Source organism: Eptesicus fuscus, chromosome 10 (assembly GCF_027574615.1).
Source record: "Eptesicus fuscus isolate TK198812 chromosome 10, DD_ASM_mEF_20220401, whole genome shotgun sequence".
In the NCBI taxonomy this organism is placed as follows: Eukaryota; Metazoa; Chordata; class Mammalia; order Chiroptera; family Vespertilionidae; genus Eptesicus; species Eptesicus fuscus.
The window spans coordinates 27,503,605-27,519,607 of record NC_072482.1 but is presented as its reverse complement, the minus strand read 5'-3'; the positions used below and the strand labels follow the sequence as shown (position 1 = coordinate 27,519,607).

The following is a 16,003-nucleotide window of genomic DNA, read 5'->3' as shown; positions in this document are numbered from 1 at the left end:
CCTGACACCTACCTTTAAGAGCTCACAGTCATTTTTAGAAGATGAGATGTAAGCAGGAAAAAAACAAAACCCTAAAGGTCCACATATGGCAAGGTGTGCAGACTTGATAATGAGAAGAAAGATAAAAAAAAGGAAGGAAAGGACATTAATATTAAATGGAATTCATTTAACAGCAAGTGACAAAACCCCAACTTAAATTGGTTCACAACTTAAAAGGGGTTACGGTATATGAGCTCATATACCTGCAGAGTAATGGCTAGATCTGGTGCCCAGTAATATCATTAATTATCTATCTGCCCCAGCCTCTTATACTCGTGTTGCTTGGTATTAGTTATTTGCTTTCAGCCAGGCTCTCCCCTCTGGACAGGCAGATGCCACCAGAAGCTACCAGTTTAGCAACCCCAATTTAAAAACAATAAAAAAGCCCATTGGCCTGGCTTGGCCCTTGTACCTATCCTGCATTAATCACTGTGATCAACAGTAAGATTCAGGGTCTGCCCCTCCTGTCAGCGGGCTTGCGCTGAGAGTGATGGAGGGGTGGGTCTGCTAGGAAAGCTGAGGATCCGGTTCAAAGGGGAATGGGTGCAGGGAGGCAGAACAGCAGACTTCAGGCCACTTTCCCTCCAGAGAAGGCTTATGGGTGAGAGGAGGATTTTTCCTGAGCGCAGCTCTCCCAGGCACGCTCACTCGTGGCCACCAAGCCCTATTTTCCGCCAGAGAGCTGTATAGTCATCACAGCTCCCCACTGTGATTTCCTTTCCAAATTACCACTAGGGCACTCATGGAGGGCAGTGTCCTCCGTGGAGGACGCTTGCCACCAGGCTTGAAATTCTCTAAGACGGTTTTATTTTAATAGATATTTGAAGCACTTTATTGAGGCAACGCCACACATATTTAATGAAGCTCTGAAAAGGCACCTAGTGTGAAATAGGAGATAAGATACATCAAAAGTAAAAATAGGTGGCTTAAAATAGAATTCCTGGCTTCAGACGATCTATAAAGCTGCTAATCTGCTTTCGATGCAAAGTACACAGCTACAAATACTTAAAAGTTAAATAACACAGAAAGGGGAAGGGAAAAGAAAAAGTTCCACTTCCAAGATGTAATTATAATTTTATTTATGTGTGTGCATGCGTGCATGTGTATATGTGTGTAAAGATCGATTGTTTTCTGATTGAATAAATTATTTTTGTCTTCTCAGTGATGGTGAACACTGGTTTTGTGCATGTCCAAGGCTGTACTCAGGCAAGCTGTGCCAGTTTGCAACGTGTGAAAACAACCCATGTAGAAACGGGGCCACCTGTGTTCCCAAATCTGGGACAGACATCGTCTGCCTCTGCCCCTACAGGAGGTCTGGACTCCTCTGCATGGACGGTAAGGCATTTGATGATTCAGCCTGGGGCACAGGCAGAAGGAGGTGAAGAGGACAGAAGCCACTCAGAGCAGTGAAGGACAGCATCTGACTGATCAAATACTTCAAATTGTTTTCTTGGTTCTTTCCAAGTCAGTCGAGACAAGATTCATCACCTAGAGAGTATTATGCTAAGTGAAATGAATCCATAGAGAAAGATAAACACTATATGATTTCCCTTATATGTGGAATCTAAAGACCAGAATAAACAAAATGGAAACAGACTCCTAGATTCAGAGAACAGAATGATGGTTTCCAAAAAGGAGAAGGTTTGGGGGGCAGGGTGAAAAGGTAAAGGAATAAAAAAAAAAAAGAAAGTACAGATTGGTAGTTACAAAACAGTCACAGGGATGTAAAGCACAGCATAGGGAATATAATCAATGAAATTGTGGTAAATATGTATGGTGCCAGGCGGGTGGTTGGAATAACAAGGGAGCACTTCGTAGGGTGTATGATTGTCTGACCACTAAGCTGTACACTGGAAACTGGTACAAAATTGTATTGAGTGTGCCTGGCCAGTGTGGTTCAGGGGTTGAGTGTCAAACCATGAACCAAGAGGTCACGGTTTGATTGCTGGTCAGTGCACATGCCTGGGTTGTGTGGGCTCAATCCCCAGTAGGGGGCGTGCAGAAGGCAGCCGATCAATGATTCTCTCTTATCAATGATGATTCTATCTCTCTCTCCCTCTCCCTTCCTCTCTGAAATCAATTCTTAAAAATGGGGTTGACAGAAGATTTTTTTAAAATGGTATTGAGTGTAAACTGTAATTGAAAAAAGAAAAACACAAGATCCGTTAATGAGACTGATCACTTAGCAGGTCTTTTTCATACCATCAAGTAATTACAAAGGAGGTAATGAATCTTCCCTAAGGTTAGACTACAGAAAATCTCTGTATTATAAAATCTCAAAGTCATTCTAATGCTCAAAGAGTAACAAGGAAAATCAGGTGCAAGACATAAAATCAAATTATTTTATGTCATTTTTGCAAACTGGGGATATAATTAGTAAATGTGTGTACAACAGTTGTTTTTGTTTAAAAACAACAAAGCCTATGGTAGTTATTATATATCAAGAATCTAAATCACAAATAATAGCCATTTGCCTCTCCTTAGGAAAAATTCAGTGTGGAAACCCTAAATTATAAAACGGTACCAGATTGCTTTAAGAAGCAAATTGCCTAAAAATGCAATGTTGGCTTGATATACAGGCGTGAATGTCTATAAATATTTTCAGAAATAACAAAAAGTAATTGGTATTGATATTTCACCAGCTCAGGACTGGACTTGTTTCATCTTTATTTTTACCATAAAGATAAAAAAAAAAAAAAAAAAAAAACACCAAGTTTACCCCTTTGGCACTAGTGATATTTATTATCAAATTTTTAGAATAAGACTACCAAGGTGAACACAGGGCCCTGGGCCCCCGGTCCACCTGTAAACAGATCCAGCCTTTGCTGACTCATCAAAAAACTAGGGTTCATACCCTGATGTAATAGGCATGAAAACTGAAACTGGGATAAAGAAGAATCTGGGATTAAAAGGCCTTGAAGTTCTGGGTATGTATGTCTTTGAAGGGAATTGAAACCATGGATCTAAGCATAGTTGGAAAAGGGGAAGCTAAGAATTACTAGGAATTTTATTTGGTGTGTAGCATAGTTATAGTATAAATTAGCCAAGTAATTTTTGTAAGAAAAAGCATCCTAGACTGGATGGATATGAAGTCCTTTTCTTTCCCATAAAAACCTCTTGTTTCTCATACATAATTATCCTACTTAGAAAAAAAGCAAATTGAAATGCAAATAATCACAATAAATTTGATTGCTATAGGATGAATCATCAGTTTCACTCCCTACTTGAAAACAAGACTACCATAGAAAATAAGAAATGAAGAATTATAAGAATGTCTTCAAGTTTTTACCAAAAAAAAAAAATGTTTACTCTCATCTCTTGATCTCAAAAAAATGTTTACTCTCTACTCTCATCTCAAGATGCAGAGATTTATGGATTACTGAGACAGGAAATATTAGACAATGTTTATTAGGCTCTTTGCCTCAGGATAGCAAAGAAGAAATGCCTACGTGCACCCATCCAGAAGAATTTCTCAAAATAATTAGCCTATCCATTAATATATTCCACAAATGTGTCAGATCCTTTCAAGATTCCTACTCTCATAGAGCTTAATCTCCTAATTGAGAAGATAAAAAGAAAATAAAAATGGCTCAAGACACAATATACATTTATGAAAAGAATTATGAAGGAAACAAACAAGAAGCAATAGAGTAACAGGTTGGAGGCACTATTCTAGACAGGTGCTCACTAGAAGAATGACTCCAGAAGAGGAGGTATTTGTACCAAGGCCTAAAGAAGGAGTGTAACATATGAAAAGCAGAAAAAAAACAAGTATTCAGGCAGAAGGTTTAGAAAAATGAAAGACTCAGAAGAGAGATAGAACCGAGGCTTTTGGAAGAATGAAAAGTTGCCACAATGGCTGGAGCCTAAGGGAGCAAGGCAGAAAATTCTGTCTGACATTAGCAGGGCCTTGGAAGCATGGGAAGGCTCTAGACTTTTATTTCTAGGTCCCTTAAAAAGCCATTGGAATGTTTTAAAGAGGCATGTGGTGCATATCTGTTTGTCTAAACCATTTTGACAGCAGTATAGAAATTGATTTTAGAGGACTTTTGTCAGTGATCCTCACAAAAGACCATTTTGCTTAAGACAAGGGTGATGGCAGTGGAGGTGCAAATAAGTGAACTTGAGATTTAGTCTGGAGATGGAGAGAGAATTGACAGAACTTGCTGGGAAATGTGTGAGAAGGGCTGAATCAAGAACATGCAGATTTTTTTATTTTATTTGTTGGAACTATAGCTAGAAGGTGGTGGTGACATGAGGAAGATTAAAGGCATACCAGGATTTTTACAAGGCATTACTGGGAGCTAAACAAGTTTTACTAGGTACAGGTGATGGGAAAGATGCCTGTTAGATATCCAAATGGAGATGATATGTAGACAATTGAATAAATGATTCTGGTACTCAGGAAAGAGGTCAGGACTAAAGATACAATTAGGCAAGGCATCAAAATAGAGGTGGTGGTTAAAACCATAGAGCCAGAGATTGTATAAGGAGAAATTGTAGATCAAGACAAGAAGAAGGCTAAGAACTAAGCCCTTCAGGGTTCCAATATTTAGGGATCTGGTAGAGGAAAGAAAACGATGTTAAATAATAATGCCATCCACACACAAACACCCCCTATTATCTTTCAGCCCATAAATTTTTCTCCTTTTATAATGGTCATTGTTTTAGCCTGGGTGCTTCATAAAAGTGGGACTTGAATAAAGAATTGCGTCCAAGTAGTTTATTTTGGAAATGATCTCAGGAACCAGGAGTGGAGTGAAAGCCTAGAAAGAATAAAATGGCCCTAACTGGTTTGGCTCAGTGGATAGAGCGTCGGCCTGCAAGGTTTGATTCCAGTCAAGGTCATGTACCTTGGTTGCGGGCACATCCCCAGTAGGAGGTGTGCAGGAGGCAGCTGATCTATGTTTCTCTCTCATCGATGTTTCTAACTCTCTATCCCTCTCCCTTCCTCTCTGTAAAAAATCAATAAAATATATTTTTTTTTAAAAAGAAAGAAATGGAAAAGTCAGTACAAAGGCCCATGTGGAGTAGAACATTACCCTGGGCAATCATGCTTGCTTCTACTGGGATCTTATGAAGAGCTATCTAAAATGAGTCTAAGGTCCTGTCCATGCATCAAGAGATCACTGGTTCGGATTCCTGGTCAGGGCACATGCCTGAGTTGTGGGCTCAGTCCCCAGTAGGCGGAGAGCCAGAGGCAAGCCAATTGATGTTTTTCTCTCATCAGTGTTTCTATCTTTCCCTCCACCTTCCTCTCTCTCTCTAAAAATCAATAAAACATATTTTAACATGAGTCATAGAATTGTCTGACCTTATGGGAAATGTATAGAATGAGCCTGAGAATTGTCTGCCCTGGGGATAAAAGAGAGAAGCACTTAACTATTTTCTCGTGGTTCCTTTCGACAGAGGGTTGCCCCACAGGACATTAATTTCCCACACTTCTAGGTTGCCATACAAGCCAGAGTGCAAGCTCTTGCAAGCTTCTCAGGCAAAGGCTTCAGAGAAGCTGGAGGTCAAGGAAGGAGAGCTTATCATATCAATATTCCATAACAATCACTCACATGCGCACTCAAGTGTCAGCTCCGTACAGGAGCCAACTCTGCATCAAGCAGGCACAATGCTTCCTCTACTCCATCAGTTAGTGTGAGGTGGTACCCAAATCATTTCTTGGACCATTCGCTGTTACCAATCTGACTTCCAGGAAGATTGTCCAGAACATGCTGAATATGTGTTTATTCAAAAGAGAAAAGCATTGAGCAACCAATTAGCAGAACTGTTGCCCAACTACAACTACATTTAGAACAGGCACAGAATAATATCTGAAAATCCCTTTTTTAATCTTTGCATTTTTGTTAATACCAGAGGATGAAAAACCAGCTTGTTTTATTTCATCAGCAGTCGTGGTTGCTACATAGCACTTTTCTTTTAAATTATAGCAATATGTACCATACTAGTGTATTCTTTGGGGGATAATAAAAAATATAATTATGACATTTCCAACCTTGTTGATATGTTCACTGAGGAATTCATTCTGGAGAGATCTTGGTAGTGATGACTGGAGCTGAGACAAACACTACAAACTGAAAACTCCCAGCTGCCTTCCTTTGTAAAATGCTTTACTTTCCACCTCTGTGCTTCTTATTCAGACTTTCTGCTGCCTATTCTTATGCAAGAATAATCTCTTCTTGTTTTCTTAACCACAAAGGGGGAATGGGATGTTTTATCTTATCTCTTGCCCTCTGTGTCCCTTCTAGAAATATTTCCTAATTAATTTACCTTATCCTCCCAACCTTGGTGTCCCAATGGAACACTGCCTTTGAAAAAAGCAGTGTAAACACTGACTGAGAACTAGGCCCTGGAAGTGGTCTAGCTGGATTAAAATCCCCATTCTACTGCTGACTAACCAGGGCCGTGATCTTGGGCAAGGCACTTGGTCTCTCTGTAGTTCAAATTCAAGGAGTCTGATAATATAGCCTTATAGATTTCGTGAGAATTAAATAGATAATTTATGTAGCATGCTTAACACATTACTGGTCACATAGAAAATGCTTTTACTTTTTAATGGGAGATAAGAGGAGGGGAGGGAGGGTGTCAGGCCAGGATTCACATGCCACATTTAACTGCCACATTTTGTCGTTGTGGGAAAGAGGACTGGATCCAATCCCAGCTGAAAAGAAAACTCTCTAGGATGTTAAAGGAAGTCAAAATTAATTTTCTTTTGAGATTTTTTTTTCTAAACTGGTGACACTCTGCAGCGATTAGTGATGAGCCAGGGTATTAGAAAATCAGGGCAGAAAGCTGTGCTCCGGGGACACCGATAATCACCTGGCTATTTAAGGACATAATGCCTCTATAAAGCAGATTCCTGTCAGGCTGGCATTTGGTAAAGGCATATTTCAAGTTCATGTAATATTCTGTCATGTAAGCTCATAACTCTTTTGATAGCATGCACTCTGATGTGGTCCAGCTTTTTCTTTCCAACTCAACAGCTGTCCAACCTGTCTCAACAGTCCTCATTTCCCACCACGCTTAAATGCTGTGTTTTCTAGCTCCTGGTTGCAAAGAAATGTTAAAAGATCAAGTCCAATCACAGAGGGGAGCAAGGAGACAGAGGTGATTGTGGCCACACAAGAAAGCACTCAGAAAAGTGATTCCTCTTGCTCTGTGGACAGCATCCTTTGAGTGGTCTGCGTTTTTTCTTCCTTAAGAACTGAGGGGATTGCCTCACCTTTTGCTCAGTGGGAAGGTGTGTACCTCCTGCCTTCCTTTTTTTTTCCTATTTCAGCATCTTTAACGAGGGAAAAGTTAGACTGGCACATATAAAAAAGCAGCACTTAAAATAAGTATATATTTCAATGTGTACTAAAATGTGTGAAGAATAGTTTTGATGGACTCCTGCAGTCCAATCCATTGGCATTTTGAATTAGCACATTTCTTCTCTTTATGCAAGTGGCTATCTCAGCAGAGCAAAATAATGCTTATTATTTCAATTATTATTACCAATTTTATTTTTATGAGCAAATGAGTCTTTAAAACATAATCTGGGAAATATGATCTGGTCAAAGACTTTCATTAGGTTTAGAAATTATTCATATGTCTATAGTTAATGCTATAACCATTATCTAGAAGCATTATACTTTCTACCAATGATTAGTATTACATTTAGTTACATATTTATACACATATATGTATTCACACACACACACACACACACACACACACATCTATTAAAAACAGCAAAAAAATAAGCTACTTGACTTAGGGAATGATATCAGTTCTGACAGGCCTACTAGATGTTTGACCAATATATTCTGTCCTTTTTTGTTACTACACACCTGACTTGGGGATGGGGGGTACTATTATACCCAGCTAAGATATCCCAGCCTCCCTTAAAGCAGAATGTGGTCATGGGACTAATTTATTGACAGTCAGATATAAGCACAACTGTTAGGAGTACTATACTGACCCCTGGAAAACTCCTTCAGAGCAACATGACCCCCAGCCTTCCTTCTTTCTGAAGCCTAGAATGTGAATGAGACGACTCGAACTCCAGAAGTCATCTCAAGGAGATCTAAGGATAGAGAAGCAAATAGATGAAAAAGGCTTAAATCCCTGATAACTAACATTACCAGTCAAGGATTGCCACCATCAGACCTATTGTTAATGAAGGAGAAATAATCTATTTTGCTTAAACCTCTATAATTTTGTTATATGTCATGTTATATGAGGCTAAACCTAATCCTTACTAATATAATCAGTGTCATGATTTCCCTGAATGTTATAGTCTGATGTTTTCTCAAATATTTCTGATTTTGTTCATAAGTCCTTAGATGCCTTCTCAAAGAGCAAGTACAGAATTTCTTGTATTTTATTTCTTATTTCAGTCTAGAAGATTTAATAAATTATAAGTTTATGAAATATATTTTTCAACCTAATGAAAGTGTGGTATGAATAGTATTCTAATATTGTAAAAAAAAATATCAAAGTGCACAGCAAAATGAAAAACTTATTTTTTCAAATTAGAAAAAATAATTTTAAAAACAAAATCCAGATCTTACTTATGACACATTACCTCTTGTCTTAAAACTACCCACCGAGGCAATTTCTAATAATCACACTAAATGAAAATCAAATTAGTGTGTAGATTTTCACAACTCCATTCCTAGGGAACAATGCAGCTTTTATTGTCTGTCTTTCAACAGATAACAGAATATTCACTCTCTAACGCTCACTGTTTGCCTCTGGAACACTGTCAGAAGAACACGAAACTCTAAAGGCCACATTTTTGTTGTTGTTGTTGTTCATTCCCACACTTTGTCATTGTTTAGCAACATCACGGAATTCTCCCTCCCAACACGAGCATTTCCTGCTTCTTAAAAATGCCTTGAAAATGGATAGACTCTGCATCGGGGCAGAATTGTCTCTCCTGAAGGTATTTACAGCAAATTGATTTTGTAGGCCATGTGTGGAAATGGAAACCTCTGCAGAGTATCCCGCAGCTCAGCAGAGAATTGAATTTTGCAGGTCTGTCGGTCCAGGCTGTCGGATCCTACCACACCCATCAGGTTATGCTTGGTCAGTTTAAGAGCTATGCTAATGGGATGCACCTGCCAGTTACCAAGCAATGGAGGGCACACACACATTTGTTACATTAAAAAAATTTCTCACAGAAATGGAAAATTGATTAGAGTCTGAGTCGATTTATGCTACATGAAAAACTGTGCAGTCAACATTTTATGACTAGGCAGGGGAATTTATTGATTGTCAGGAATGAAATAAATAGGGATAGAGATGCTTGCGTGTGATGTAAATTGCCTTTGTTTTGTACAATGATGGCAGCTCTTCAGTTAAAGGGTGTTTGTTTAGACAAGGGATGTGCTCATACTGTGTCTTTTCTAATATTTTGCCATTCCATGACTTTGAGCTTGAAAATGGCTTCCTATTTACCTGAGGATGAGACAAGAACTGCTGAAAATGTGCAAACCTGGAGTGGGCAGACCTCAGCTCATTAAAAAAAAAAAAAAAAAAAAAATGAAAACAGCCTCAAACTGTAAGCTCTGTGAATGCAGAGATCATTTCTGCCTTGGAGCAACACGTGGTGCCTGCCACAGGGTAGGCTCTAAAACTTTTGCTGAATTGAAAATGATTTTAAAGTTCTTCAGAATATTCATCCAAGCTGTTACCCTGAACCTACCACTGCGCCTATTACTTAGGAGATAGTCAATAAGTCTTTGTCAATTAAAAAAGTAAAATGATAAAATAATCAATGAACAAATACTCTAACCTGGAACATTTCCAAAAAATATTTCCCGGGCACACTAGTGCAATAAGGTGGCCCATAAAAGAAAGAGTGTGTAGAAATGAACTTGCATGTACTGAGCGCCTACTATGTGCCAGGCCCTCATCTCGGGGCTTTTAAATTCATCTTCCTACATGATCCACAATATAACCCCATGAGGTATTTCATTATTTGTATTGTGCAGATAGAAAAACTGAGGCTCTGAAAAATTAAGTAGCTAATCAAAAGTAATATAGCTCCCCGGCCGGCGTTGCTCAGTGGCTGAGTGTTGATCCATGCATCAAGAGGTCACCGGTTCAATTCCTGGTCAGGGCACATGCCAGGTTTTGGGCTTGATCCCCACCCAGCTGGAGGTGTGCAGGAGGCAGCCGATCAATGTTTCTCTCTCATTGATGTTTCTTCTCTCTCTCTCTCTCCCTTCCTCTTTCTCTAAAATCAATACAAATATTCTTGCGGGGGGAGGTTAAGTAATATCACGCAATAGTGGTGGGTAAATCTGGAATCCAGATCTCTCTAACTTCAGCCTTTTTTAAAAATTCTTTATTGTTTAAAGTTTTACAGGCATCTCCTTTTTCCCCTCATTGACCTCTCACCACCTGCTCCCACCCCCAGCATGTGCCCCCACCCCCCCTATTGCTTCAGCCTTTCTTGAAAACAGTATATAATACTCTAATTCTCTTTCAGGAAGTCAGTGTGTAGAAAACATTGTATCTTTTTTTATCTTAATCTTATAATTTCCATTTCTTATGTTTCATGGTATCCATATTATATTTGTACTAGTAGCCCGTTTGCACGAAGATTTGTGCAATAGACCTTCATTCACCTGGCTGCCTGCACCAGTTTTCTGCCGGCACCGGGGACCCAGGCCTTGGCTGTGGCCACCGCCTTCTGCCTTCTTTCAGGGTCCCGGCTTGGCCCTCGGCGGTGGCCTTGGGCTCGGCTGCACCCAGCGTCCCTGCTACTCGATCTCAGGAGTGAGCCAACCCCCCAGGTCGGCTCGCTCCTGGGATCGGAGCAGGCACCCCGCTGGCGCCCAAGGCCGGAAAGCCCCGGGCGGCTTTCCCGGGCCTTGGGCTCCGCCGCACCCCAGCTTCCCTGCAACGGTTTCCTGGTGGGCATGGTTGATGGGCGTGGCTTAGTTGGTGGGCGTGGCTTGGGCATAGCGAAGGTGCGGTCAATTTGCATATTTGTCTATTATAAGGTAAGATATGAATATAATTTTAAATAAATAATATATAAGATCCATAATCAAAAAAGTTTAGCAACCACTGGTTTTGTTGCAGATAAGCTGCCAGGCAGCGTGGGATGATTTATCAGCAGGGCTCTCAAGAGGATATTTTCAGAAAAGTAGCCTTTATTGCAGATTGCACTAGTGCCGTGACTCAGGGAAGTCAGTCTCCAAATTCTGAGTGATGAATATGGACGAAGGTTTCCCTTTATAATCTTAGTTCCTTTATCCCCAAAATATGGATTCCCCATGAGCTGGGATGGGGGAAGTGAGATTACACCCAGAGGCTTGCCAGCACTGGCACCAGCCCCTCCGGGGATTGTATATGGTTCATGGTTATGGTCTCTGTAAAATGGAGTGTTCTGGGAAACAGGTTCTGCAAGGCAGGACAGGCATCACAGATAAGAATGGAGTCTGATAAGAATGGAGTTTATCAGCAAGCAAGAGTATACATCAGAAGGCAGATTCCTGGCACAGATTCAGATAGCTAGCCCCCCAAATGTCTTATTTTCCCCTTCAGTTTAGACAATTCCCCTTCAAACTATTGTCTGAGGCTTTTATTCATTCCACTAATTTCATAGAACTAATTTAGAGAAGCTGATTTCAACTTATGCTTGAAATGCTTGGAATTATTATATATAAAATTTATTATATAATTCCACTTGGTTGATGTAGTTAGAGGAAACAATAGAGTAGCATATTCAAAAAGTTTTATTCTTGTTCTTAAAGTTACTTTAAAACCACCCACTCATCTCCACCAATTCAAGTAAGATTACTTAAATTTGCATTCTCTAAACTCATGCTAACTGAGCTGTGGAGAGAGTGCAGGAATACTGTGGGTGCGGGAGGAGAGTGACTATGACCTCAGCTAACACCACAGAAGTCTCATTACAGGAAGTCAAGGATTAAATGTGCATTGTTTTATGGCCATTGTATGGAAATGTGCCCATTTGTGGTAGGCATTCCCAAGCACTTTAGTTGGCCTAAACTAAGCAGAATAAATTTAAGTGGGAGCTATTTCTAATCTTCCTCTTCCTTATAATTTAATAAAAATTAAAAATGCTTAAAAGAACATTATGTTAAGTGAAATAAGCCAGTCAATGAAAGAAAAATACCACATGATCTCACTCATTTATGGATAATAAAGAACATTATAAACTTGAACAAAAAGATAGATACAGAGACAGTAAAGCATCAAACAGACTGTCAAATTACAGGGGGAAAGTTAGGGAGAGGTGGGGGAGATAAGAGATCAATCAAAGGACTTGTATGCATGCATATAAGCATAACCAATGGATGCAAAACTCTGGGGGGTGAGGGCATATATGGGAGTGGGGTGGGGGGTGGCAATGGTAAGATATGTACACATATAATACCTTAATAAAAAAATTGAAAGAAAAAAAATTACATTATGCATTCATCACTTAGGGTGTTTTTTGTTTTGATTTTTCTCAATGTATAAAATGTTATGATCCTTGCTTTCAATTCTTTGTCCTTTCCTTTTTTTTTATCTTTATTGTTCAGATTATTATATATGTTCCTGTTTTTTTCCCTCATAGCTCCCCGCCACCCGGTTCCCACCCCACTCCAGGGCTTCCCTCCCCACCACTGACCTCGTCCATAGGTGTATGATTTTTGTCCAGTCTCTTCCCGCACCCCCCACAACCCTTGTCAGTTTGCTCCATATCCATGCCCCTGATTCTATTTTACATTCACCAGTCTGTTCTGTTCATCAGGTTTTTTATTCATTTGATTTTTAGGTTCACTTGTTGATAGATATGTATTTGTTGTCACTTCATTGTTCATAATTTTTTATCTTTCTTTTTCTTCTTCTTCCTCTTCTTAGAGAATACCCTTCAGCATTTCATATAATACTGGTTTGGTGGTGATGAACTCCTTTAGCTTTTTCTTGTCTGTGAAGCTCTTTATCTGACCTTCAATTCTGAATGATAGCTTTGCTGGGTAGAGTAGTCTTGGTTGTAGGTTCTTGCTATTCATCACTTTGAATATTTCTTGCCACTCCCTTCTGGCCTGCATAGTTTCTGTTGAGAAATCAGCTGATAATTGTATGGGTACTCCCTTGTAGGTAACTAACTGTTTTTCTCTTGCTGCTTTTAAGATTCTCTCTTTGTCTTTTGCCCTTGGCATTTTAATTATGATGTGTCTTGGTGTGGTCCTCTTTAGATTCCTTTTGTTTGGGGTTCTCTGCGCTTCCTGGGCTTGTAAGTCTATTTCTTTCACCAGGTGGGGGAAGTTTTGTGTCATTATTTCTTCTAATAGGTTTTCAGCATCTTGCTCTTTCTCTTCTTCTGGCACCCCCATAATTCGGATGTTGGTACACTTGAAGTTGTCCCAGAGGCTTCTTATACTATCTTCATATTTTTTAATTCTTTTTTCTTTTCCGGTTGGGTTTTTTGCTTCTTTGTATTTCAAATCTTTGACTTGATTCTTGAAATCCTCTAGTCTGCTATTGAATCTCTGTATATTATTCTTTATTTCAGTCAGTGTATGATTAATTTTTGATTGGTCCTTTTTTCATATCCTTGAGGGTCTCATTAAATTTCTTGGAGGTTTCTAGAAGATTCTTGAATAACCTTATAACCGTGGTTTTGAACATCTGCAAAATCCAGTATTTTGCTTTCATCCATTTCTTTCATTTGTGACTTGTTTCTTTGTCTCCACATTTTGGCTGCTTCCCTGTGTTTGTTTCTATGTACTGGGTAGCTGCTAAGTCTCTTTGAGTTGATAGAGTGGCCTTGTGTGGTAGGTGTCCTATAGGGCCCAGTGTCTCAGCCTCTCCAGTCACCTGAGGTGGACGCTCTTGGTGCACCACTTTGCGGGCTATTTGCACAGTCCTGTTATAGTTAACACTTTTTTTTTCTTTTTTTTTTTTTTAATTTATTGATTAAGGTGTCACATATTTGTCCTCATCCCCCCATTTCCATCCCCCCCTCCCCACGCATGCCCCAATCCCCTGTTGAACTTAACTGTTGGATAGGCTCATATGCATGCACACAAGTCCTTTGGTTGAACTCTCCCCCTCTCCCCACCCTCCCCTATCCTCCCTCTGAGGCCTGATAGTCCCATCGATGCCTCCTTGCTTCTGGTTCTGTTCTTGTTCCTCAGTCTATGTTGTTCATCATTTCCCCTAGATGAGCGAGATCATATGTCACTAGATATATACTTATGAGAACTGAATGTGAGACGAGCAATAATAGTTATGTTGACAGGCAGATGGATCAGTCTGTAGTGAGTTTCTTTCTGGACCAACAGTTCTTTTGAGACCCAATTTCAATGTCCACCAGTTCCTTATCTGTACATGTCAGCACTGACCCCTCAGCTCTGGATGGTGGACAAATGGTGGTAACGGAGGTCCGACTCCCTCTGGTTTGGTCTCGGCGAACCCAGGGGCACGGCTTCACCCGGACTAAGGGGCACGTGGCCTCACCCGGATCTAGGGACACATGGTCTCACCCGGACCCAGGGACGCTTGGGCTCTCCCAGACCCAGGGGCACGTGGCCTCACCCGGGCGTAGGTGCACGAGGCCTCACCCGGATCCAGGGACACATGGTCTCACCCGGACCCAGGGACGCTTGGCCTCTCCCAGACCCAGGGGCACGTGGCCTCACCCGGGCGTAGGTGCACGAGGCCTCACCCGGATCCAGGGACACATGGTCTCGCCCGGACCCAGGGACGCTTGGCCTCTCCCAGACCCAGGGGCACGTGGCCTCACCCGGGCCTAGGTGCACGAGGCCTCACCCGGATCCAGGGACACATGGTCTCGCCCGGACCCAGGTGCGCGTGGCCTCTCTCACACCCAGGGGCACGTGGCCTCACCTGGACCTAGGTGCACGAGGCCTCACCCGGATCCAGGGACACATGGTCTCACCCGGACCCAGGGACGCTTGGCCTCCCCAGACCCAGGGGCATGTGGCCTCACCCGGGCCCAGGTGCACGAGGCCTCACCCGGATCCAGGGACACATGGTCTCACCCGGACCCAGAAATGCTTGGCCTCTCCCAGACCCAGGGGCACGTGGCCTCACCCGGGCCTAGGTGTACGAGGCCTCACCCGGATCCAGAGACACATGGTCTCGCCCGGACCCAGGGGTGCGTGGCCTCTCTCAGACCCAGGGGCACGTGGCCTCACCTGGACCTAGGTGCACGAGGCCTCACGCGGATCCAGGGACACATGGTCTCACCGGGACCCAGGGACGCTTGGCCTCCCCCAGACCCAGGGGCACGTGTCTTCACCCGGGCCTAGGTGCATGAGGCCTCACCCGGATCCAGGGACATATGGTCTCACCCGGACCCAGGGACGCTTGGCCTCTCCCAGCCCCAGGGGCACGTGGCCTCACCCAGGCCTAGGTGCACGAGGCCTCACCCGGATCCAGGGACACATGGTCTCACCCGGACCCAGGGACGCTTGGCCTCCCCCAGACCCAGGGGCACGTGGCCTCACCCGGGCCTAGGTGTACGAGGCCTCACCCGGATCCAGGGACACATGGTCTCGCCCGGACCCAGGGGTGCGTGGCCTCTCTCAGACCCAGGGGCACGTGGCCTCACCTGGACCTAGGTGCATGAGGCCTCACCCGGATCCAGGGTCACATGGTCTCACCCGGACCCAGGGACGCTTGGCCTCCCCCAGACCCAGGGGCACGTGTCTTCACCCGGGCCTAGGTGCATGAGGCCTCACCCGGATCCAGGGACACATGGTCTCACCCGGACCCAGGGACGCTTGGCCTCTCCCAGTCCCAGGGGCACGTGGCCTCACCCGGGCCTAGGTGCACGAGGCCTCACCCGGATCCAGGGACACATGGTCTCGCCCGGACCCAGGTGCGCGTGGCCTCTCTCACCCCCAGGGGCACGTGGCTTCACCTGGACCTAGGTGCACGAGGCCTCACCCAGATCCAGGGACACATGGTCTCACCCGGA

General features: G+C 42.6%; 1 protein-coding gene across 1 annotated transcript in view; it reads left to right on the top strand.

Moving 5' to 3' along the window:
* Positions 1-16,003, top strand: part of EYS (eyes shut homolog) — a 1,391,558-nt gene that overhangs the window by 1,263,671 nt on the left and 111,884 nt on the right. The window contains 1 exon segment of the mRNA XM_054722350.1: positions 1,202-1,374. Within this exon segment, the coding sequence (XP_054578325.1) occupies positions 1,202-1,374 (173 nt within the window).